The sequence below is a fragment of the Squalius cephalus genome (genome assembly GCF_949319135.1).
Source record: "Squalius cephalus genome assembly, chromosome: 16".
In the NCBI taxonomy this organism is placed as follows: Eukaryota; Metazoa; Chordata; class Actinopteri; order Cypriniformes; family Leuciscidae; genus Squalius; species Squalius cephalus.
The window spans coordinates 28,303,446-28,330,396 of record NC_137137.1 but is presented as its reverse complement, the minus strand read 5'-3'; the positions used below and the strand labels follow the sequence as shown (position 1 = coordinate 28,330,396).

Genomic DNA, 26,951 nt, shown 5'->3' with positions numbered 1-26,951 from the left:
ATAATGGTAATGTGAAATAAATGTAACTTGAATATTAATTGTTTTTGTAGGATAGAGTAATATAGTGCAAGTTTATTGTGCAAATATAGTCAGTAGTATAGTGCAAATTTCATAAGTTGAAAATAATAGGTAATTGCTAAATTTTTTACTAGTTTTACTAGAGTTTGATTGCTTTAAATACACACACACACACACACACACACACACACACACACACACACACACACACACACACAAAAGCCACTTTATTAGGTACACCTTGCTATTACTGGGTCGGACCCCCTTCTTTTGCCTTCTGAACTGCCCTAATTCTTTATGTAATAGATTCAACAAGATGCTGGAAATATTCCTCAGATTCCACAGGACCATACTGACATCAGTATCGGAGATAGCGCGGGTGCTTGGGTGCGGCCGCCCCAGGGCCCCGTGGCAATTAGGGGCCCCTGAAATGCCGCCGATCTTGCGTCACTGGACAGGAACGGTGTTCTTCTTGATAGCATTCTTTAAGCGCTAAATGTGAGAGAACACGTCTGCATGCCCGCTGTTTTCTGTGCTGCGCACTCACAAAGCACGAAAAGAGCCACCTCTCATATAGTGACACATACACATTTATATCTCACAATTAGCCTATCCTTCTAGTTCATTTATAGCATCAGAGGAATTGTTGTTTCAACCACGGAAATTCAACCTTTTTTCAAGTTCAAATATCCCCGTAAACAGTCGTTTTTTTTGTCTTAAATGGTTGAGAAAGAAAAACAGTAAGCCTATGTCTATTGAATCAGTGCACTGACAGCATATACTCGCTGCTACCATTAATGCTGATCAAAGAACAAAAGAAAAAGAAAATCACTCACTGAACTTTTCTAACTTTAATTAGCTTAATATTTTATTTGCCTGTTGTTCGGTGATGACTGCTCCAACTGGAACATGAGTCTGTGCATGCGACCTTGAGATGTGTTCCCTGTCAAACATAATTTATCCTTATTTTCGTAATTTTGTTAAACATTTTTGAGAAGGGGTTCAGCGAAAAATCGGCAGCAGAAAGTAGTTGCCACTGGCAGCTGACGTCAGCTGCCGCTAATAACCGGAAGTCGGAGGTGGATGCCGCTTTTAGCCAGGCAAATAAGTTATTATATCAATATAAAATTTTAGTACTTATTTAAATAAAATAATTCTATTAGTAATTATTTTATATTATTTGATTAAAAAAGGTTTATCAAATATAAATCCAGTAACGAAGATCATAGACATAGCCTAATACAAAAAAAACAAAAAAAACAAAAACAATAAGCTACACTTGAAATATGAATTTGTACGTGTATAAATATAATGTAACAGTGTACATGTTTGTTAAATAATGAAATCTATTCAGAAAAAAATGCCTATGTAATCATATTGTATATTTATTAAATTTTCCCATTTATTAAACTAAATAATGAGAACAGGCAAAGGCAAAATTCCTTTCAGGATAAATCTCTGTCCAAATAGGCCCTATATTAATTAAATTATAAATATTATAGCTAATGTATTTAAAGGTTTTTCATAAAAAAAAAAAAAAATTGGAGTGTTCAATCCAGTTGTTTCAACTGGTTTTGTAGTTTTTGAATGTTTGAGCAGTGTGTATGATTAGCCGCGTTTCCACCGCAGGAACTTTCCCCAGGAACTAGGAACTTTGGGCTGGTACTCGATGTGTTTACACCGCAGGAACCAGGGTCTAAATGAAGTTCCGGGTAAATATTTCCCCCTCCGATAGTCCCTGCTCACGAGGTAGTACTTTTTCAAAGTTCAGGAACTTTCAGGGGTGGGACTTGTGCGCTGCACAAGCTGATTGGTTGTGTTCACGCCGCATTTTGGTTGGATGACTCCACGCAGCATTTTCTTTATTTTTAACCTCCCTTTTAAAAAGTGGTTTCATGCAGTAAAGTTGTCTGTCTGCAAATATGGAATTTAATAAAAAAAACTGGGGGACTGGCGACGAGTTTCAGGCTTTATTATTTGGGTATTTGTGGAAGAGGAAACTTTCTGCGCGTTCGTCACAGCCATCTCACGGCCAATGTCCGCAATAGCTGATAACATACAATTTTATATCTAACGTTAGCATTACGAGCTCTGAACACGCTTTATCAGTGCTCGTCTCTTTTCTGCCACAGCTTTTAATATTAAGTCATTATGTTTACACATTGTCATCTATTGCAAGGCAAACCATGTTACAAATTTACTATAACAGGATTGAAATAGCGCTTTGAGGTTGGTAACAAACAACTATTTACAAGACTGTCACTATTTATGATTGATAGACGGGGTTCAGGCTTTTTTTAAGCGTATTTGCGCGAAAGGAAATTTTTGCGCGTTCGTCCCAGTCATCTCACAACATACCTTGTCTAATTTTATACGCATACGAGCTTTCTGAACACGCTTTAGTATCAGTGCTCGTCTATTTTGTTATGTTAATTACCTCGTTAGTAAACCAATAACTGCAGCACAGTTTGAATCTCCTCCATACTTATAAATGTGGCGCTCAAAACTGATTACTGTCCGTCGCAGACTGGGAGGAGCAGTTGCGCGCAGTTTACCTTCCCGGTACTTTAGACCGCGGTGTAAACGCAGAAAGCAACCGGTCTGGGGCAAAAAAGGTTCCTGGGAAAAAAGTTCCTGGGACAAATTGTTCCGGGTAATTTCGGTGGAAAAGCGGCTATTGTCAACAATCTGGCCTTATTTAAACATGAACTGTTGACGAAACGCGTTCATGCCAACTAGAAACGAATGCGAGTGAGCAGCAGATACAGAGCGATTTACTTCGCCATCAACCTCGTTTTATTGTAGTCCTATAAGGTGAATTCAAAAAGGCATTCTTTTTCTTTGAAGCAGCAAAGGCTAAATAATTTGTTGTAGTTGTTTTTTTGTTTGTTTTTGTAATTGTATATAAAAAAGAACTTTGTCTCATCGATTACCTTTATTTAAAATCATATTTTGCTATCATTTAAGTTCAGTTTTACATTTGTAGTACTAGTTTAATACATGCTTGTCTTTGTTTAATGAAGCAGCTGTAACTGTTGAAACAGGCTTTGTATTTGTTGTTCTGAAAGCAGAATGATAGACCACAATCCTGAACTAGATGGTAAAGTTCGTAGACAAACTTTAAGTTGGCTTGAAAAAGCCTAGCCAGAAAGTTTGAAAAAGTTTTAAAATGTTCTAGTATGGTTTAACATGATTTACCATGTTTTATGGTTATCGCCGGCGCCACCGTTGACCATTGGCCGCTGTCGCTTGACTTCCAGTTACATGTGTGTGATTGGTTGCTACTACTTTGGACGATACTGATTGGCTGCCACGAAATGGCAGGTCCATCCTAATATGGCAGGGCTTCCGGGTGTCATCGGCAGCTGGCAGCAGGAAGTAGTTTTTTCGCTGAACCCCTACTGACGTTTTTTCTGGATTTCTTGATCTTTATAAGATTTTTATTATTATTATTATTATTATTATTCGTATGCTATTCGTTTTTATACAATTTGTTCTGCAGAAGAAAAAAATTAAAGGGATACTTCAGGATTTAGCATTAAGCTTTGTATTAGTAGAAAACCTGTAGTATTTTCGAATTACCATGCTTTCCACCCTCATATCCCCCTGAGACAAGAGATTTATGTATTTTTTGTCTGGAAAAAATCCTCCGATGACGCAAAAATCGTCATATTGCGTCATCGGAGGATTTTCTGGCCAGAGGCTAAAGACTACAGCCAGTAGTAGGGGCTGTCGCGCATGTTTTCAACCTGCCCATAGAGGGTGGGATCTCACTCACAGAATGTACACACAGTGTCAGCCGTCTTTCTTTGGAAGCTAAGCTAGCAGGCTCTTGTTCTGTGGAGAAAGCTGAGTAGTAGGATAAAGCTGAATGGGTTACCATCCTCTTTTTCCCGGACTTGTCCGGCGGGCGAGATCGTTCAAAATGTCCGGGATTCGGGATTTGCTTTCTGCTTTCTGCAGTCGCCATTCATTGTTTACATGCACACCTTTTGTTTCAATCTAACTGAATTCATTCCGATTGGTGAATCTGAATGTAGTGTTTAACCATGAACGCTAAACAAGTGATCGGTTGAAGTGCGTTTTACCATTGCTAAGAAAATTCCCGCTCCTCCGTGAGAGATACGAGACCGGCGCGTCTCAGTAATGACGCCACCGGCCTCGCGCCGTTCTCCCGCGGCCGTCAGCCTCGTCCTGCTCGCCACAGTAAACATGATGAATGGCGACTGTAGAACGCAAAAGCCGAATCCCGGACATTTTGGGCGATCTCGAAATCCCAGGCAGACTCGTCACGGAGACTCAATAGTAGCCTAGCCTTGTTGTTTTCAACTACGCTCTCTTACCGGTAGGCGTGGCTTGGGAGTGGCCTCCTAGGGCAGCGAAGCAAGTGCATTCTGGGAGTTGTTGTCTTTCATCCACATAAGCCAAAAATACATTTTCTGTCTTTTCTCAGTCTAGAAAGCTCCAAATTAAAAAATTTCTTCACATTTCTTCTACATGAATGACCTATTTTAAATACACATTCATCTTTCCAGAGGTGAAGTATCCCTTTAACTATCCTGTTAATTCAGAATAGCAGAGATAGCCCATCCAATTTAATAATAATAATAATAACTAGAAAAATGCATTTCCGGAGGAACTGCAAAGTGTGCTTGCTCGGGTGCAGTGCACTAACGTTAGCAGGTAGTGGATAGATGCGAGATGCGAGAAAAAATGCGAGAATGCGAGAAAAAAGATGTAAAACTGTCTTTTATTTTTGAATTTAATTCCTCAATCAGCGCTGGACCGGCATTTTCTGTCTTCCGCTGAGCCCTGGCCGTAGACAGATCATATGTTTTACCCTGTCAATGCAGTGGTCTGCGTTGCGCTGATCTTATTCACACTATCGAGTGTAGGTGCAGCATTCTAACATTGAGTCATAATGAGCTGTTTGTGAAGAAATGATCCGCTTCCAAATTATGTCATTTTAATCACGAAATTGAAACATTAAAAAACAATTTGCTCTTTATGGTGTGTGAGTGATAGAGCGCGGCAGCAACGAACCATCAGCTTGCAGCGTAACAACATTGAATGCTCGGCCGAACAGCTGATCATAGCTGTACAGGGCGCCTTATTATTTTCCATCTCCATACATATATCTAGTAGTAAAGCTAATGCAAGGGCTTGAAATCTATTAATCTTTTGCTGATACTTCCTTAGCTGTGTCTGAAACCGCTCACTCGTTCACTAATCCCGTATAGTGAATGGCAGTTGAGTGCACTACATCAGCAAAGAATTCGGACGCTGACATAATTATCACGCGCCAGAGAGCTCAGACAATTTGTCATAAACATTACCTACCCATCTTTAATATTTCCTTTTTTTGGCTGTATGAATTGTATGTAACAATTGTATGTATGTATTTTTCACGTTTATTGCGTTATTTGATAAAAAAAAAAAAGATAATAAAAACACTTGCTTGTCATATTTATTTACTTTTTACATTTATATGTGAAAATAAAAGAGAACAAAACACTACACAACATTTGTTTATTCAAATATAGATATAACGGTATATATAAATAAATGACCAGGCATCTGGTCTTATAAATGATTGTTTTCTAACTCGCGTGCACCGTTGCCATGGTGACATTTTTGTTTATTTTTCATTCGCGCTCTATCGCCTTATTGTGTTGGATTGTGGGAAATAGTGTCTCAGCAAGTGTACTACATCCTATGTACACTTGAATTCAGAGAGGATTGTGGGTAAAAGTAGTGAAGAATGTAGGGAATGATGTCGTTCACTCAGAATTCGGACACCACTACAAAATGGCCGACACCCTAAATAGTGCACTATATAGTGGATAGGGAGCGATTTCAGACACAGCTCTTGTCATCATGGAGAGCGCAGTTCACGGTTGCATAGCAACGACAGACGCCACAGGAGAACAAGCGTTTGTGGAAAGGAGACAGCGGCGCCCTCGCGCTTTCCACTTGTTTTTACACATCTAATGTGCGTTCCATTTGACAGGGTCCATACGCAATGTTCACTGCTCCCCTACTCCCTGAGCACGGTATATCAGTTGAAGTGGACTTCACTGACAATACCCGCTCATTTGAAACGCCCTGCAAATGTCATCAAAGAAAGTCAACGACGGAGTCGCGCAGATTATGATATAACATAAATATATATAGGACTAAATTCATATTTATTACATATTTACAATTATATTGCACTATTTTACAACTACCTAAAATAAAATCACTTTACTTCACAAACTAGCTAAGCTGGCTGCATTCACTGAGGTAAATTATAATCATCAAAAATAGTATATGTAATATTCGCAACAATAACCGTTAAAAATACTGTCATTTGTATAACAATGGTGAAATGTATGAATACTTACACACATACGTAAACTCCTCCATCGTTAGTTATGACCGTTCTGACTGGTGATGACGTGGTGCGCGGAATGACAGTTGGGTGATCTTCGCTCTCCACTTCCTGTGAAGTGATGTATCGATGTTCCCTTATTCCCTATGCCGTGTGCAGTGCCCTTCGAGCTGAACATGTTCGCACCCTTCGGATTAGAATCTCACTTAAGATGGCGGAATACCCTGTGAAGTCTACTTCGCAGTCCACAACGTATGGAGCGAAATATGTGCCATAATTTAACAAACAAATCCAGCATTTTGCAAACAAACTCAATCTACTTCGCAAAGGAAAACTCGACTCGCAAACAAACTCGATCCGCTTTGCAAAGGAAATCTCGACTCGCAAACAAACAGAAAGCAATGTGCAAGCACAAAAGGTCACAAATGCGTGCAGGCAGATTTTCTCACAAATACGTCCAGGCAGATTTTCTCACAAATGCGTGCAGGCAGATTTTCTCACAAATAGGCTACGTCCAGGCAGATTTTCTCACAAATGCGTGCAGGCAGATTTTCTCACAAATGCGTCCAGGCAGATTTTCTCACAAATGCGTCCTGGCAGATTTTCTCACAAATGCGTCCTGGCAGATTTTCTCACAAATGCGTCCAGGCAGATTTTCTCACAAATGCAGTTGAGCAACTTCCTCCTCTAAAACAGTAGATGGCGCTAAACTATAGGCTAATTTAGCGCTAGTCTCCCAGGAGAAGCACTGATTTGAAACTTGCCTTTGCCTACAGCTGAGGAAAATGACCGGTGAACGGGTGACTTATTATTATTGTTAATAATGCTCAAGTACTGCGGAGCTAAACCATTTAATGCTTTGTAAGTGATCAGCAATATTTTAAAATTGATGCGATGTTTAATAGGGAGCCAGTGCAGTTTTGACAGAACCGGGCTAATATGGTCATACTTCCAGGTTCTGGTAAGAACTCGAGCTGCTGCGTTTTGATCTAGCTGTAGTTCATTTATTAAGCGTGCAGGACAACCACCCAGTAGAGCATTATAATAATCTAGCCTTGAGGTCATGAACGCATGAACTAACTGTTCCGAATTTGTCACTGAGAGCATATGGAGTAATTTAGATATATTTTTAAGATGGAAAAATGCAGTTTTACAGATACTAGACACATGACTTTCAAATGAAAGATTGGTATCAAAGAGCACACCCAGGTTCCTAACCGACGACAAAGACTTGACAGAGCAGCCATCAAGTGTTAGACGGTATTCTAGGTTATTACGTGAGGACGTTTTTTGTCCAATAATTAGAATCTCTGTTTTTTCCGAATTTAGAAGTAGGAAATTACGAGTCATCCAATTTTTTATATCAGCTATGCATTCTGTTAATTTTGTGAATTGGTAAAAACAAACGGTAGAAGTAACTTTACCCGTTTCTGAATATTAATTTAAATGTTGCACATAATAAATAGGCCTAATCAAAAAGCACAAACATGACCATTGTAATTAAAATTAAAATTTCGTTATATCGCAAACGTATGAAGAAATCCCGTAGCTTTGAATAGGCTATCTCATGCACGGGTTCGGAGTTTACAATGTTGGCAGCTCCGTTACAGTAGGCTATTGGGAGCATCTGAATGTGCAGAATCTGTCCGTGGTGCTGAAACATTTTTACTTGACTGGCAAACTGTTTTCTTTGTTCGTCAATACAAACTTGTCAAAAAATGTGGCTTTTCTTCGTGTTTTATTTAACATATAAGCTTACTTGGCTCAACAAGTGACATGTTATTACATATGCATTCATCAGATATTTTACGTTTTTTTTTAACGGTTTTAATTTGAAAATGACTTGGTAGCAGAGGGCCCCGTGATAAAGCTCCGCCCCCACTGTACTGAGAGTCTAGCTCCGCCCCTGACTGACATGAAGGGATAGTTCACACAAAACATTAAAATTCTTTTGGAACACAAAAGAAGATATTTTGAGAAATAACCATACAATGGAAGTCGATGGTAACCAGTGCTGTTAGGTTACCATCATTCATCAAAATATCTTATTTTGTGCTCAAGTCATATAGGTTTGGAACCACATGAGGGGGAATAAATGACAACACAATTAAAAATTTTGAGTGAACTATCCTTTTATCCTATCCTACACTGTAACAATGATTTTTGGTGTTTGTATTTGTAATTCACAAAAATCAACACAAAACAAATACAATACCTTGGCAACCCGACGACCAGAAGAGGCGCAAGAATGTTTTGTGCATATGGTTGGATTCTTTGTTTTAAATTGGGTGCAGTGTCAGGTGCCCGCTGATGTTCCTTTTCATCTTGTTATAGTGGTCAATTATTAAACATCAGATAGATACATTTGGAATGAAAGCCATGCAGCACTATTCTCTGTCACTTTAATGTCTTAATCAGCAAACTTTTTCCTAAAGACACTGTCAAATGCTAGCATGAAGTATTGACAATAACTGCAACTGCTAGTACTTGTCAAGCCCCTATTTTCAGTTCAAGGTGCATTGACCTTTGATAAATCATTTTGTAGCCAAGTCAGTCTGGGGTGTGTTTCCCAAAAGCAACTATGGTCGCCAGTTTACCAGAAAGACTCGGGTGGCAAAATACCGTAACAAATATATATTTATTAACAGCCCAGCAAGCAAATATTATGATATAAAGTTCTTTGGCGTAGGCCCCGTCCGTAGCTCTTAATCTGAGGGTACGGAATCTGCATTTCCTGCCTGGAGACGAAGGCAGGGGCGCAGCCGACCCCCTGGGAGGTATGGGAAGGGACCATCCTGGTGGTGGTGGGGAGGATGGAGGGGAAGGGACCATGCTGGTGGTGGTGGGGAGGATGGAGGGGAAGGAACCATCCTGGTGGTGGTGGTGGGGAGGATGGAGGTGAATGAAAGCGTCAGCATCTGCGAACTCAGACTTGTGTAAGTTCCGATCTTTTATACTACAAATATTAGAACACGATTGGATGGATAGATAAGAAGGTAATAAGTGACGTAACAATTGAGTCTTCCCAGCAGAACTTACGCTAAAGTTTTCATTTCCGCCATTACCAACAGAGTTCAACAGAACTTGCGACTGTTGTTGGCTAAAGATGCTTTTGGAAAACGTACCACTGAATGATTTCTTTCTTCTGTAATGTCTTATTGGCCCCTTTTCCACATTAACTTAAAGGCATAGTAAAAGACAAGAAAGAATCGGAGAAGGTGGGAATGCAGGATAGACAAATTATTTTCAATGTCTTCCCACCCACTTTAGCATAAGTGCAATGTTGGAGCCACTAGATCACGGCCTTGATTATCTGCATTATTTAATTATAGAGTTTTGCAATTCAGGAGAAAGTGCCTTTAGTTTAAACAATTACAACAATTATTTGCCATAAAAATAAATGATGTACAGTGAGAGTGCAGAGAAATAAAACAAAACAAAACAATACATTTATTTAAACTTTCCTTTCTTGTAGTGCTTTACTTTTATTTAGTCTCTTCATAGAAGACTGTTCTAGTAGTAGTGGAGCAGTTAAGTGATATAGTGGTTTATTTCGTGATACAAGCATGAAAATTGGCATGAGCAGTCTCTGATGGTCACTAGAAAATAAGCCACCCACAGCTACTTGAAATTTCAAGATGGTGGCCATTTTTCAAGATGGCCGACACCTTAGTGGAGCAGTTAAGTGATATAGTGGTTTATTTGGTGATACAAACATGAAAATTGGCATGAGCAGTCTCTGATGGTCACTAGACAATAAGCCACTCACAGCTACTTGAAATTTCAAGATGGCGGCCACTTTTCAAGATGGCCACCACCTTAGTGGAGCAATTAGGCTCATGGCAATTTTCATGCTTGTATCACCAACTAAATGATTTCTTAAGCCTAATTGCTCCACTAAGGTGGTGGCCATCTTGAAATTTCAAGTGGCTCGGACAATTTTCTTGTCAAGTGACCCATGGAGACTGCTCATGCCAATTTTCACGCTTGTATCATAAACTGAACGATTCTGCAAAACATAAGCACTTAGCCGCTCCACTATAGCCTCCATCTTTGCATCTGCATTGTATTCTGCTTTGACGGCAGATAATAATTCCATAATTCCATAATTATCTAACATTTAGGGCAAAGCTGTGCGGTCTCTTTTGGATAGTTGACTCGTGTACTTTGACATTGACTGAGGCAAGTCTTGTTTATGTCCTGGCTTCTTAGAGTTGTGTTACTACATATTTATGTCTATGCTCCTGGGCAGAATTTGGTGGGCCTGGATAGATTGCCAGTTGTTTGAAATGTTCTTTATTTTAAATCCTTAACAGCCGAACTCCCCCCCCCCCCAAGCAAATGTACTGTACTAAACATTTTTTATATTATCGAAAATATATATTTTACAATATTAGACTCGCATTATAGCTTATAAAGTTACAAATTTTTTTTTTTTTTCTTACAGAAACTCATTGCTTTCAAGCCATATGGATTACTTTTTTAAGGATGGATGCGCTTTTTAGAGCTTTAAAAACTCAGGCTCAATTCACTCCCATTATAAAGCTTGGAAGAGCCAGGATATTTTTTATTATAACTCCGATTGTGCTTGGCTGAAAGTAGAAAGTCATATACACCTAGGATAATTTTCATTATTCTGTGAACTAACCCTTAATGGGACTGAGCTGAGGATAGATTTAAGGCTGAGAGAGAAGTTAAGGTAGCTCAAAGACTATTGAGACAACGGAACCATTGTCTGCCATGTTTTCAAGACCAGCTGTCTCAGAGTGTATGGCAACAAGACAGATAATGACGGACAATACACATGGTGGTTCTACACCCGCATCTCAGGGACAAATCGCACAAGCCATATGCAGGGCTGGCACGTGCCAATAAGTGAACTATACAGCCATTTAGGGCAGAAGGAAAGAGAAATTTTTAATTTAATTTATTATAATTCTTTTTGGACATTAACTTATTAGACATTCACTTTCAATTATTGCACTTTTTTGCAATTATTATTTTACTATTTTTTCACATCTTCATGGACACCACAATGATTTCCCTCATGTGGAATATTTTTCCTTGTAGTTATGTATGGTTTGCAAAAATTGCAGCTGCTGCTTCTGTGTAGATGAGAGAAGCAAAGTGAATGCGCGTTGTGCACATGCTACACTATTGGACAAGCATGCGGCCTTAAAATAGTATCTGAATACCGCGCCACTGACTTTAGACTAGGTTTTTCCTGGTCTGTGGCAGAATTGTTTTCTGGAACTGCAAATAGCACCAGAGAACATTTCCTCTTTTCGCTGAACCGCCCCCGGAAGCGCAAGTTCATTCCCTAATTTACCAACGTGCGTCTGTGGAAGGAGAAGTCCGCTGTGCGTCGGGTGCAAAATAGGAATGATACATGTGTCAGTGTACAAAGTCAATTGCGCTGGGTGCAAGATAGGGCCCCAAATATAAATTATTGGGTACCAATGTCGATCAACTACACTCAGCCCTCACTTATCTGTTATCCAGCCAATAAAAACAACAACAATGAACTTTCACTTGACCAGGTCTCAGATGGCATTGCAGGATTGTAATGACACAAATTGCCATCATACCTACACTGACTGCTCTAATTAATTGCAATTAACTGTTGCTAAACAATGGACTGTTGCAACTGTTGTACTCACACAGAATGAACAGTTCCTCTTCAGTCGGTCTCTCGACGCCACGTCAGGGACCGACGAATAGGAATCTCACTAGAGAGGCCAATCTACTTCCAGTGTAACTAAAACGAGCGAATGCACATTGACATGCGATAATTGCATCAGCTGCGCTGCATTGCGGCATGCGCATATAATGAGCAGCAGGTGCATCGCATCTTCAGCTTTTCGCTGAGGAGCCGAGAAGTTTGTTTGTTCTGTCTCTAATCTGCAAGCAGTATTATCTAAAAGAGCCAGTTCTTAAGGAAGACGCTTTCTCCTCATTGGAGTTGGTGTGACGGTGCATTCAGTGAGCGCTAAAAAGCTGTTATTACAGCTGGTAAGAGCTGCGCCTTCAATGAGAGTGAGTGCACACTGTCTACAGGCTGCACATTCCCTGTCAGTGTTGCCGCGATCTTTTCCCCTGTGTGCTTCAGCACCAAGAGAGAGCGAGTCTCCTAAAAGAGCTTACATGGGTGTGAGTTGCGTCTTTCTAAAGATGACATTCCACCTGTGTGTTTCTGGATGCGTTAGTTTCCTGTCCACACTGATGGCCACGATCACTGTCTCGCATGCCTGGGAAACATGTGAGACTGTGTTCGTGGGTGGTTCATGTTTTCGCATAGGAACATGAGCACGTCGGCATGCTGGTCGACTCTTTTTTTCTCCGGAAAGCTTGAGTCCCCTCTGTTGTTGGCCAGCCGCTGCTTGTGTGTAAAAGCACAGCTGCAGGTCTGTTCGACACTCTGGGAGACCGTGGAGATCAGCGAGAGCTTCCGCCGGGCAAAACCCGGACGGGTCTCTCGCTCCTTAGCGTGCCGTGTATCATCGAGCTTCCGGGTTGCAGCGCGGGTTGTCACGGCAACCTAGCGCTCACTCTGCACTCTGGGTGTGTGGTCCCCTTTTCTATTCTCCATTGTAGTGCCCTCACTGGTGGCCACCAGGAGAGGTCTACTTCAATAGAATAGCTTGGGTGATCTGAGAGCTGAGGGCTTCTCGTTTAGGGAACCAGCCCCTTAGGGCCCCTCCCCCTCTAGCGCGTCACAAGCTGTGCAGCTTCTGGATGGGATTGCTGGTCCTTCAAAAAAATAAAGTAAATTGGGGAACCTAGTGTTTTATTTAGGGCTCCAGCTGAGGGCAGATGTCGATTGCAGCATCGGAAAGAGGGGCTGTTTCGCTCTGGAAATGAGGACAATACTGAGTTCCCACTGTAATAGTGTATGTACTTATGCTGAATCAGATTCAGAGCTGATAGCCATGCTTTCCATGTGAGGCCAAGGCACTCTTATTACACGAGGGTAGTTCTGAGCCGGGGGTGGAGCTGCGCTTGTCGACTGACCATGATCAAGTCACAGCGCAGGCCTTCAGTCAGACAATGTCCACCTTGGTGGTCCAGAAGCACCCCTGTCCTTGAAGAGGTGTGAGAGGTCGTCTACGCTTTCTCGATGCTCCCATCTCACAAGGTGGCCTTTTCGGTGACACTGTTGAGGACTGGCCCAGCAGTTCTCCGCAGTCAGCAGCAGACTTAATCGCTTCCCCCTACGTACCACCAGAGTGCCACGTCGGCCGCCCCTCAGTCTACTCGTCGCCAAGGGTATCAATCCCTGCAAAAAAAGCCTGACAGCCTGCTCTACTGTGTCAGCCACAGGAGGATGACACCACCTCAGTCGCTGATAAGTGGTCGGTGAAACAATCACCCCTGAGACGGGTGACCCGGAGATGGCTGGAGCTGCCGGGCAACAAATCTTTTGAGTCAAAATTCTGTTCCGTCACTGGAATCACAGTGGTTCCCATTCTCCAAAAAAAAAAAAGAGCAGTTCCTCTATCTCTGGGTCTGAAGAGGGCAACCACTCTCATCCGCCTCTTCTATCGCCAGCGGGCTGCAGTGCAGTTCAAGAACGCAACCAAGCCTTCTCCTGCGCCCCCTGCCCTGTGGAGCCAGGTAAGTGTTGCACAGCACACTCAGACCCCGCGACGAGCTGCCTCTGAGAGAGAGCCTCCCAAGCCGTGTCCCTGCCCCACTGCGGGTATGAGTGCGGTCCCTCTGGTCCCGCTTGTACGTTCTTTGCGAGCCTGGTTAGAGCTCCCCAGTCCGTCCCGCAGAGCCGGATTATCCATAAGGGCACTTGGGCCAGTGCCCAGGGGCACCAACCATTCACAACCACTAGGGGGGCACCACATGACACAAGCTTTAAAAATATTTTTCGTAAATTGTATATTATTAACTTGAAATTCTTGAAAGACCATACATAACTCGTTTATGAACACTAATTTAACAATAATAATAATAATAATAAATTATAAATAAATAAAGATTACATGACCACTATCACTCCCCCCCCCCCCCTCCCCAATCTGTCAGAGTTGAGTTGGTCCACAACAAGTACGCGCAAATGTGTAATTTTTTTTAACGGCTACAGAAAATGAATCTAAATCCAAAATGGACAGATGTCAATTGAGTGGTTTTGCAGTTGTTATATAAAGGGGGGGGGGGGGGGGGGGCTTTGAGGTATAGTGGGGCACCACACTGTCTTAATACGGCCCTGCCGTCCCGCTGGCTCGTTCGGACAATCAGGCTCGGCTATGTGATTCAGTGTGCCCGGCATCCCCCCAAGTTTCGTGTCATCCACTCCACTACAGTGAGAGCAGCCGATGCCTTTGTCTTGTGAGCGGGGACGCTGGTCCCTCCAGCCGATATGAGGTAAAGGTACTACAGCCCCTACTTCATTGTACCCAAGAAAAGCGGTAGGTTATGACCGATCTTGGACCTGCGAGTTTTGAATCAGAGCCTTCACAAGCTACCGTTCAAAATGCTCACGCAAAAGCGCATTTTTGAATGCATCCGTCCCCGAGATTGGTTTGCAGCGATCGACCTGAAGGACGCATACTTTCATGTCTCGATTCTCCCTCGACACAGGCCATTTCTGCACTTTGCATTCGAGGGTCGAGCATATCAGTACAGGTCCTGCCCTTCGGGCTGTCCCTGTCTCCCTGTGTCTTCACGAAAGTCACAGAGGGGACCCTTGTTCCCATGAGAGAACAGGGTGTTCGCATCCTCAACTATCTCGACGACTGGCTCATTTTAGCACACTCTCGAGATCAGTAATGTGAACACAGGGACCTCGTGCTCAGGCACCTCAGCCAGTTGGGTCTTCAGGTCAACTGGGAAAAGAGCAAACTCTCCCCCGTGTAGAGGATCCCTTGGTATGGAGTTGGATTCGGTCGCACAGACAGTGCGCCTCACAAAGGAACACGCTTGGTCGGTGCTGAACTGCTTGAATACGTTCAAAGGCTGAACGGCGGTCCCACTGAAGTTCTTTCAGAGGCTCCTCGGGCATATGGCAGCAACAGCAGCAGTAACTCCGCTCGGAATGCTCCATATGAGACTGCATCAGCGACCGAGTCCCGAGATGAGCATGGCATCGCGGCACTCACCGGGTGACAATCACACCAGTGTGCCGCCAGACCTTCAGCCGCTGGTCAGACCCCTCATTCCTGCGGGCAGGAGTGCCCTTGGAACAGGTGTCCATGCATGCTGTGGTATTTACAGATGCCTCTGCCATCAGCTGGGGTGCCACGTACAACGGGCATGCAGTGTTCGGGGTGTGGACGGTCCCCCAACTGCATTGGCACATCAACTGCCTCGAGTTGCTTGCAGTTCATCTCGCTCTGAGCCGCTTAAAGAGGCCGCTACTGGGCAGGGATGTGCTGGTCCGTACGGACAACACTGCAACCGTTGCGTACATCAACCGGCAAGGTGTTCTATGCTCCCGTCGCATGTCGCAACTTGCCCGCCATCTCCTCCTCTGGAGTCAGAAGCATCTGAGGTCGCTTCGGGCCATGTATGTCCCCGGGGTGCTCAACCTTGTGGCCGACGAGCTATCACAAGCTGTGCTCCCGGGAGAATGGCGACTCCACCCCCAGGTGGTTCAGCTGATCTGGAGAGAGTTCAGGGAGACTCAGGAAGACCCGTTTGCCTCCTCAGTGACCTCCCATTGCCAGCTGTTTTACTCCCTGACCGAGGGAACACTCGGCACAGACGCACTGGCACACAGCTGGCCCCGGGGCCTTCGCAAATATGCGTTCTCCCCAGTGAGCCTACTTGCACAGACCCTGTGCAAAGTCAGGGAGGAAGAGGAGCAGGTCCTTCTGGTGGCTCCCTATTGGCCCAGAACTCATCCCATAGCCCTGTGACAGCCCCTCCCTGGCTCATTCCTCTGAGGAAGGACCTTCTGACTCAGAGACAGGGCACCCTATGGCACCCGCGTCCGACACTCCATGTGTGGTCCTTGGACGGTACACATGCTTTCCCAGTGTTATCCAAAAATCTCACTGAATGGGTTATCACGGAACAGTTATTTCCGAACGGAGGAACCTTTTCACAGTTCCTAGAACTATTGGCTAAAGTACCCGGATGTCGGCGTGTTCGCACCGCAGGAACTAGGAACGATTTTAGTTCTAGGAACTCCATTTGGAGAAACTAATTTAGGTCCTACTTCAGAGTAGGGTCTAAACCAGCACTATAGGAACTACCCGTGACATTAGTGTTCGCTGATTGACCGAACGCACGCGGAACCAGCACACGCCATTTTTAAAACAGCTAGAATGTAAACACACAGATTATAGCCTATATATTTACTCCATAAACTAACTATACAAACATGGAAAACAGTGAAAAATGGGTCTCTAAACCTTTATGCTGAAGAGAAAATCCAACGCAACTTTGAGGGGACCAAGCCAAACATGATTATGTTTATCTGCCCAGCTAGCAACACTGGACATCAATCACACGGTATAGGCTAATAACCTTTTTTTCATATACTGTCTACTTTCTATAACAGTTCTATCTAATAACATATTAAACAGTACTGTTAGACAGATCGCTAACTAATAAACACAGAGAATGCGAGCATTGTTTGCTCTGGCGTTCTCAGCGCTGCCAAAATAAAGGTCCGTCGCTCCGTCAAAATAAAAGTCACCGTGCTTGCGTCACTCCCTTACCCCTCCTACCAGTTCCTATGGCCACTTGGCCAGTGCGAACGCAAACAGCAAAACCGAGTTTGGGGGAGAGTAGTTCTTAGAACTGTTTAGAAGTGGACAGTTCCTAGAACTAAGTTCCTGTAACTACTTGGTCGGAAAGCGGCTATAGTCTATATATATACTTCACAAACTCTACGAACATGGAAAACAATGATAGATGGACCCTCTTAACCTTTACGCTAAAGAGAAAATCCAATGCAACTTTGAGGGGACCAAGCGAAACATAATTATGTATTTCTGCTCAGCTAGCGACATTGGACATCAACAGCACGATACTATATAATGCTAATACTTTTCCATATACAGTCTACTTTCTTTGTATAACAGTTCTATCTAATAACGTATTAGACAGGACTGTTAAACAGATTGTAAACTAAAGAAGAATGGGAGCGCTGTGTGCTCTGGCGTTCACAGCACCGTCAAAATAAGGTCCACTGCGCCGTCAAAATAAAAGTCACAACAACAACTGCAGCTTATGTCACTTAAGAGTTTCACAAAATGGCCCTAGGGGAACATTAAGTTCTCTGGGAACCACCCTGGTGGCTGGTTCCTATAACTAAGTTTCTAGAACTGGTGTGAAAGGTGTGAAAGCCCCTTATGTTTAATCCACTCTACCCTTCATAATACATTAACTTTGGCATGATATTGGTTTTGTCACAGGCATCTTTTGGCAAAAACAAACAGCAAAAAAAAAAAAAAAAAAAATCTCAGTTGTCATTATTGCTTGCTGCTTCTGTGTTGACACAACAAAAGCAGATGGATTGGTGCTTATCAGATTTGGTAAGGGCAAGGAAAAGGAAAAAGCTGTGAATAACATATATTATTAGTTTGTTCAATTGAATCTGATCCTCACCAATATCATTTCGTGTGGTGTCTTGCCATTTGAGATGGATGATTACAGAATAAATTAGATCATTAATGTTTATTCCTCTTTTGCATTCCAATATTTGAAAACTACTCCATTGGTGGATGATCAAATGGTAAGACATTTGTCAGGGTTTTGTCACTTCTGTCTGGTTTATATCTTGGTTTGGTGACAGAGCTCTGACACTCCCGGTTTGTCATGTGTTTGTGTATAGTCTGGTTTGTTGTGAGCACATGGCTTGTCATGTATTTCCTTGTGCCATGTGCTCTCCTGTCAATTGTCTAGCCCCTCCCATCTTGCTTTCCTCGTTACCCTCTTTTGTTTGCTTCCCTATTTAGTCTCCCTGTGTTTGCAGTCCTGTGCTGGTTCGTTGTCTATGTTCCCTCGTGTTTCCTGTTCCTGTCAGATGTCTGTCTTGTTTTTCCCCAGGGGGAGTTTTTGAAGTTTTCAAATGAAAGAAATGACTTTACATTTGTTAACATTCGAAGCTGAAAAAGACCACCGAGTTTATCTGCTTATCAAATTTCAGAGATTCAACAAAAACAACACCCATTTTTAACCCATGGTTTCACACAAGAAGACAGCCCACCAAGGTTTAATTTGGGAGCATTAAGTGGATCTGAAGGTCCGAATACAATCATTTCTGTTTTACTATCATTGAAATTCAAGAAGTTTAGAGACAACCAGGCCTTTAAATCTGTCTAACAGGCCATGAGAGTGTCCAGACCATCCAAATTTTGTTTTAAAGGCAAATACATTTGGGTGTCAACAGCATAACAATGCAATGACCGCCCATATTTTATAGATATAGATCCAAGTGGAAGCATGTATAAAGAAAAAGGAATGGGAGCCAAAATTAATCTCCGGGGGAACCCCACAAGATAAAAGAGCATCACTAGTAAAGTGATCTCCAATGTTAACTAAGAAACTTCTGTTTGTAAAATAAGATCCAGGGAACTACCTTTAATGCTTGGACAGTACTCCAGGCAGGTAATAACAGTGTGGTCTACTGCATCGAATACAGCATTTAAATCTAAGAGCACAAGTTCTGTCATGACAACTCTCAGAGTATTTGGCATGGTAATGGGTATGACAATGTGGTCTTGGTCTTTGCCAAATAGATCTGCTATGCTGCTGCTGTTATTACTGCTGCTGCAGAGCAAGTACGGGACTTCCTACTGCCAATACGTACATGACACGCTGCTGTGAGCAAGTAAGACATGCTGCTGCTGCACAATATAGCATACATGAATTACCCGTAGCAGATATATACAGGTGGAGCTGGGGAAGGTGAAGGGTTTCTGAAAGCACGTTGCACTGCTAAGGCAAAAGCTAAATAAGTATGTGAAGGTTGAGTACGCAAGCTCCTTGGCTACTGATACAGCTGGAGCCAATCAGCTCTGCCCTATAGAGAATGATATGATTGCAAGCATTTGAGTTAAGGACCTATTAGCCTGTGCCATCTAGAGTTTCATTACAGAACTTAACTAGGAATTAATTTAAAACCTTCAAAAGTATGGTCTCAGTAGAGTGATGTTTTCTAAAATCAGACTGAAAAATCATATTATCAGCTAAAAATTTTGCAATTGTTGGAGGATTGTTTTCTCCAGAATACTTGTAATAAAAGACAAATTGGAGATGGGTCTAAAATTGGCTAACACTGTGGGGTCTAGGTTCTGTTTTTTTAAGCAAGAGGTAGACTGTTGCATGTTTTAAAAAAATCAGGTACAATACCAGTTTCTAAACAGCTATTTATCAGGAGATGCGGACCAACTACATAAAAAAAAGTTTAAGGAAATGGAGAAATAATATAAATAGAATATCCCGAAGGCTTAAGCTATTTCTTGAAGATAAGTGCCAGAAATGGGTTTGAAATGACTAAAACAGCAGTGGCTTCGCAGAACGCTAATGAAAAGGCATTTCTGGTGGTATAAGCAATTAGCAGAGACCGGCGAGCATATGTAATAGGATTAGAATCATGAGATACACAAGGAACAGTAAACATAACAGTCTTATGATCAGACAAACCATTTTCACACACCTCAAGGTCACAGAGGGAAAAACCATGCGATTACACTAGATCAAGTGTATGTCCTTGTGAGGAGACGGGGTGGAGGAGGGATGCAGAAAAAACTATCGAGGAACATAGATGATTTATAGGCCTCTGCTCATACTGATTGGGTAGATTTCTACCTTGTTATGCATCCCCTGAAAGCAGCATTTTTAAGTTTTCATAATGTGCATAAAGGTGGGTCGCCAGGACTGGAATTGAGAACCACTGGGTTACTAAAATACAAATGTTATCTGTCCCAGCAATCTCTATGAAAGAATTGTAAAAACCATGAATGACTGGAAAAGTCATAGTAAATTATTGGTCAATAGGTGTAGAAAGCCTAAATCTAGTTCAATTGAATGCCTCCATCTTCTCTGTCTCTTCTTTCCCTCCATTCTTGTCTTGTTTGTCTTTTCAAGACCTGTCTTGTCTTTTCTTTTGTAGGATTGTTACAGCACTGGACTGGCTCTCAGTGCACGTTCTCCTTCTCTGCCTGACCCCAGTGCCTCTTCACGCTGCTATGCCCCTTGCCCTATCTTCTCAGCACATCCAGAGGAAGGACTGCCCGTCCCTGTAGGAATGCCTGTTCGGGCCTGGCACCTGCCTATGCCAGCGGCTGCTCCCATACCTTTCACCATTCCTCCCCCCACCAGCTCTCACCAGCAGGCTGCTCCATCATGAACGATGAGGTCATCAGCACTAATGCACTGGCCTGGCTGGTCTGCTCGGGAGTGTCCATCCTGGCCAATGCCTGGGGAATCCTGAGTGTGAGCGCCAAGCAGAAGAAGTGGAAGCCACTGGAATTCCTCATCTGCACACTGGCTGGCACGCATATTCTCAACATGGGCATCCCCATCACCATGTACTGTGTCATTCAGCTACGCCGACAACACTCCAACTATGAGTGGAACGAAGGACTCTGCAAGGTCTTTGTCTCCACATTCTACACCCTTACCCTTGTCACTTGTTTCTCAGTCACCTCCCTGTCCTACCACCGCATGTGGATGGTTCGCTGGCCTGTCAATTATAGGTAAGTGAAAGAAACTTGACCTGACCTTTGTTGACACAAGAATTGGATTTTAATTTTCATTTACAGTGCTAAATTCTTAAATTTTGAAAATGCCTACCTATTTTTTTTTTTTCTTTGTGCTTTGAAAATGTAGGTAATCTATGTGTATTGAATGAAACCAGAAGTAAACTTAAAATTACCTTGGAGTTTATAAGATAAATAAAACTGATAGAACACTGACCTGGTTTCACAGACAAAGTTTAGATTAAGCCAGGATTAGACCTTAGTTGAATTAGGGCATTTAAGTACCTTTTATTAATGTGTCTTAGGGTTCTTTCACACTGGCAGTTTAGTTCAAAACGGGGCACAGTTCACATAAAACAAAATTGCTAACATGAAAGCTGTCATGTGGACCCGAACCCGAGACTACCTGAAGGAGGTCCAGTGTGAAACTTTACAAGTGTGCATCTTGAGACAAAACAATGGCAGAAACATATTATATGTCAGAGCAATTTGCTTTCAGTAAAAAGGCTCAAACATGCATAGTCTGGGACTAGGCTTAAGCCTGAAACCGGAAGTATGAATCATATTCCATTCAATTATGCCAATGTAAATATCTAAATAAAATTAGTGTAGTACGGTTCAATATGTAGGGAAGGAAGAGGACAGGGTCGGCTTGGGAGACTGTGGGTTTTATTGCAAAAACAAAATAAAAGTACAAAGAAAAGGTGCGCACACAGCGCTGCAACATAAACTCAGTCCACAAAGGGTTAATCAAGATGTCTCGCGCTCCCTCACTCGGCGCTCTCTCTCTCTCTCTCATCACAGTCTTTTCTCCATGCTGCTTCACGTGCTGCTTCACGAGCGCTCACCCATAGGTCTCCCAGTTGACTCTCTCTCGAATGATATCTCCCCGTCGCTTATATGCGGTTTCTCCACGCCAATCACTGAAACAAGACACAGGTGTTTGTCATTTGCACTTGACCCACTTACGCCGCACCTGTCTCCCGATCCTCTCTCCTGACACAGACTTCGCTAGACCATGCCCCCCTTGCCACAATTAGATATTCATGCAAGTTAAGAAATAGTAAAATCCTTCCTTCAATTATGTTATCTGCAATGTTTTTCATATGGAGGTCAAAGCAAATTGTTGTCGAGAGTTGTTTAAAGTCGACATGAAATCAAAATTGACCCTATTTACTTTGTTAGCGCATATTACTAGTCTTGTGGTGAACAATTAATCCGAGCAAGTTAATACACAGAAAAAAAATTGTTTGCCATGGTAAAGATCAAAATCTGAAAAGTTACTTCCGGTCTGGAATGGCGTTCTATTTCTGATGACGTCAGTTTGACGTCAGTTTGATCTCCAAGGGAGGGCCGTCGAGGAGATGACGCCCTCACAGGGCCCCTGTGAGCTGTCCGTGGACAGTGTGATTTTATGCAAATTTTGCACAATTAATGGGTGAAATGTACATCATTGTGTTGCGTTGTGTCCCCTGATTGGTGTACAGTAGGTTTGACCACAAAAAATATTCAAAGGGATGAAGAATAGGCTGTCAGGGGACACCATAGGCACTTAGTGGACAAAGGGATGAAGAATAGGCTGCCAGGGGACACCATAGGCACTTCGTGGACAAACCGATGAAGAATAGGCTGTCAGGGACACAATAGGCACTTCGTGGACAAAGGGATGAAGAATAGGCTGTCAGGGGACACTATAGGCACTTTGTGGACAAAGGGATGAAGAATAGGCTGTCAGGGGACACCATATGCACTTCGTGGACAAACCGATGAAGAATAGGCTGTCAGGGGACACAGTAGGCACTTTGTGGACCTAGGGATGAAGAATAGGCTGTTAGGGGACACCATAGGCACTTCGTGGACAAACCAATGAAGAATAGGCTGTTAGGGGACACAATAGGCACTTCGTGGACGAAAGGAATGAATTATAGGCTGTCAGGGGACACCATAGGCACTTCGTGGACAAATCGGTGAATAATAGGCTGTCAGGGGACACCGTAGGCACTTCGTGTACAAACCGATGAAGAATAGGCTGCCAGGGGACACCATAAGCACTTCGTGGACAAAGGGATGAAGAATAGGCTGTCAGGGGACACAATAGGCACTTCGTGGACAAAGGGATGAAGAATAGGCTGTCAGGGGACACCGTAGGCACTTCGTGTACAAACCTGTAAATAAGTTACAGATGGGACTACAGTTAGGGTTAGGGTTAAGTCAGGGTTCGGCACTGTCGTCCCGAAACTGACTTGGGGGCCTCGTCACGGGCCCCTGGGACGGTGTGTGAAGTTCCGTGTCCCTTCGACCTGTTTTCGTGCTTAATTGGCCCAATTGGACACCAACAGCCTATGTCGAATAAGTTGCAGGTGGGACATCTGGAAAACTGGGGTCAAAAGGTCGCAGGGGCTCCAAATTTTGTACGGTGGTAATCCGGGGGCCCCCGGGGTCCTATATTAGTCATATGTCTATTTTTTGGCAGAAAAACATTCTCCTCCCTATTTTTCAATTTGCCCATTCAAGAGGGTCTGTAGGTCTATGTGAGAAAGAGGGCCTATTGAGAATTTTTGACAAAGCACACCAAAAATATGTCCCCTGTGTTCTAGACGCCCTTCCTATTGATATGCTGTCGTGGGGCCCCCAGACGACCGGCACGTGAAGTTTGGGGCCCCTCGAAGCTCCGGGTGCCGGACGGGACCTGTGTACACGTGTAACTTATACCATTCATTTTCGTAGGTGATTCGTGGACAACGGACAGAATGGTCCGATCGACCCGAAACTGACTTGGGCGTCTCGTCACCGGCCCCTGGGACGGTGTGTGAAGTTCCGTGTCCCTTTGACCTATTTTCGTGCTTAATTGGCCCAATTGGACACCAACAGCCTATGTCAAATAAGTTACAGATGGGACTACAGTTAGGCTTAGGGTTAAGTCAGGGTTCGGCACTGTCGTCCCGAAACTGACTTGGGGGCCTCGTCACGGGCCCCTGGGACGGTGTGTGAAGTTCCGTGTCCCTTCGACCTATTTTCGTGCTTAATTGGCCCAATTGGACACCAACAGCCTATGTCGAATAAGTTGCAGGTGGGACGTCTGGAAAACTGGGGTCAAAAGGTCGCAGGGGCTCCAAATTTTGTACGGTGGTAATCCGGGGGCCCCCGGGGTCCTATGTTAGTCATATGTCTATTTTTTGGCAGAAAAACATTCTCCTCCCTATTTTTCAATTTGCCCATTCAAGAGGGTCTGTAGGTCTATGTGAGAAAGAGGGCCTATTGAGAATTTTTGACAAAGCACACCAAAAATATGTCCCCTGTGTTCTAGACGCCCTTCCTATTGATATGCTGTCGTGGGGCCCCCAGACGACCGGCACGTGAAGTTTGGGGCCCCTCGAAGCTCCGGGTGCCGGACGGGACCTTTGTACACGTGTAACTTATACCATTCATTTTCGTAGGTGATTCGTGGACAACGGACAGAATGGTCCGATCGACCCGAAACTGACTTGGGGGCCTCGTCACGGGCCCCTGGGACGGTGTGTGAAGTTCCGTGTCCCTTCGACCTATTTTCGTGCTTAATTGGCCCAATTGGACACCAACAGCCTATGTCGAATAAGTTGCAGGTGGGACGTCTGGAAAACTGGGGTCAAAAGGTCGCAGGGACTCAAAAAAAATTTCAGTTGGTGGTGAACCCAGATGGCCAGCACGTGAAATTGTACCTCATAAAAGCACTGTAATTATGAACTATGATCCATTATTACATTGTCCACGGACAGCCTACAGGTGCCCTGTCGAATAAGTTACAGATGGGACTTCAAAACATCCCACCGGCAACTTATTTGACAGGGCCCCTGAGAGCTGTCCGTGGACAGTGTGATTTTATGCAAATTTTGCACAATTAATGGGTGAAATGTACATTAGTGTGTTGTACAGTGTCCCCTGAGTGGTGTATGGTTTTGGAGTTATGCCCGGTCAAAGATGGGACTTTGACCGGGTGTATCTTGGGAACCAAGCCGAATTAGAGCTCCACACTCTGGGCATGGGGAGGTACCAGTGGGCCCCCCATGACCCCCGAGTATGGGGCCCCAAGTCAGCTCCGTTCCCGAGATACGGCTACTTCCTGTGGAACTTTGACCGGGTGTATCTCGGAAAGCACGCCGACTTTGAGCTCCAAACTCCCGGTGTGGGGAGGTACCCCTGGGCCCCCCATGACCCCAGAGTATGGAGCCCCAAGTCGGCTTGGTTTTGGAGTTATGCCCGGTCAAAAACAGCATCCCACCTGCAACCTATTTGACAGGGCCCCTGTGAGCTGTCCGTGGACAGTGTGTTTTTATGCAAATTTTGCACAATTAATGGGTGAAATGTACACCAGTGTGTTGTACAGTGTCCCCTGAGTGGTGTACAGTAGGTCTGACCACAAGTAACCACTTTATTTATGAAATATGACCCTTTTAATGCAATGTCCACGGGGAGCCTACAGGTGCCCTGTCGAATAAGTTACAGATGGGACTTCAAAACATCCCACCTGCAACCTATTTGACAGGGCCCCTGTGAGCTGTCCGTGGACAGTGTGATTTTATGCAAATTTTGCACAATTAATGGGTGAAATGTACATCAGTGTGTTGTACAGTGTCCCCTGAGTGGTGTACAGTAGGTTTGACCACAAATAATCACTTTATTTATGAAATATGACCCTTTTAATGCAATGTCCACGGGGAGCCTACAGGTGCCCTGTCGAATAAGTTACAGATGGGACTTCAAAACATCCCACCTGCAACCTATTTGACAGGGCCCCTGTGAGCTGTCCGTGGACAGTGTGATTTTATGCAAATTTTGCACAATTAATGGGTGAAATGTACATCAGTGTGTTGTACAGTGTCCCCTGAGTGGTGTACAGTAGGTTTGACCACAAGTAACCACTTTATTTATGAAATATGACCCTTTTAATGCAATGTCCACGGGGAGCCTACAGGTGCCCTGTCGAATAAGTTACAGATGGGACTTCAAAACATCCCACCGGCAACTTATTTGACAGGGCCCCTTTAGGCTGTCCGTGGACAGTGTGTTTTTATGCAAATTTTGCACAATTAATGGGTGAAATGTACATCAGTGTGTTGTACAGTGTCCCCTGAGTGGTGTACAGTAGGTTTGACCACAAGTAAGCACTTTATTTATGAAATATGACCCTTTTAATGCAATGTCCACGGACAGCGCACAGGGCCTCCGTCGAATAAGTTACAGGTGGGCTCCGAACTTTGAACGGCCATAACTCGGGGACCCGGCCGCCTAGCGACACCAAACTCGGGTCAAAGTAGGGTCCCGAGGGTCCCTCTCCAACGGGCCCTAGCCCGAGGCTCTAGCGCCCCCACGGTCCGAGATACGGGGCCCTGCAGGAAAGGGTGCACTTGAGAAGGATGAGTCCCAGCGGCCCGGGACTCTGGGGTCTGAGAGGGCCCCTAGGGGCCCCTCACCACCCCAAAGGACGAACTGCTGGGACACGCCCTTTTTGAGATATCGACCATTTTGTCTAAAAGTCCCTTATGTATAACCGGGTGTATCTTGGGAGTTAAGCCGAGTTGGAGCTCCAAACTCCGGGCGTGAGGAGGGCCCTTAGGGCCCCTTCTGACCCCACCGTCCCCAGCTCCTGGGACCTTCCAGTTCCGAGATACGGCCACTTCCGGTCCAGCTTTGACCGGGTGTATCTCGGAAAGCACGCCGACTTTGAGCTCCAAACTCCGGGTGTGGGGAGGTACCCATGTGCCCCCCTCAAGCCGGGAGTATGGAGCCCCAAGTCGGCTTGGTTTTGGAGTTATGCCCGGTCAAAGATGGGACTTTGACCGGGTGTATCTTGGAAACCAAGCTGAATTAGAGCTCCACACTCTGGGCATGGGGAGGTACCATTGGGCCCCCAATAACCC

General features: G+C 44.0%; 1 protein-coding gene across 3 annotated transcripts in view; it reads left to right on the top strand.

Moving 5' to 3' along the window:
- The window catches only part of gpr153 (G protein-coupled receptor 153), a 121,795-nt gene that overhangs the window by 34,861 nt on the left and 59,983 nt on the right, over positions 1-26,951 (top strand). For all 3 annotated transcript variants that reach the window (XM_079896180.1, XM_079896178.1, XM_079896179.1), the window contains exon 2: positions 20,466-21,051. In XM_079896180.1, the coding sequence (XP_079752306.1) occupies positions 20,699-21,051 (353 nt within the window). In that variant the 5' untranslated portion in view covers positions 20,466-20,698. The remainder of the gene's footprint in view (positions 1-20,465; positions 21,052-26,951) is intronic.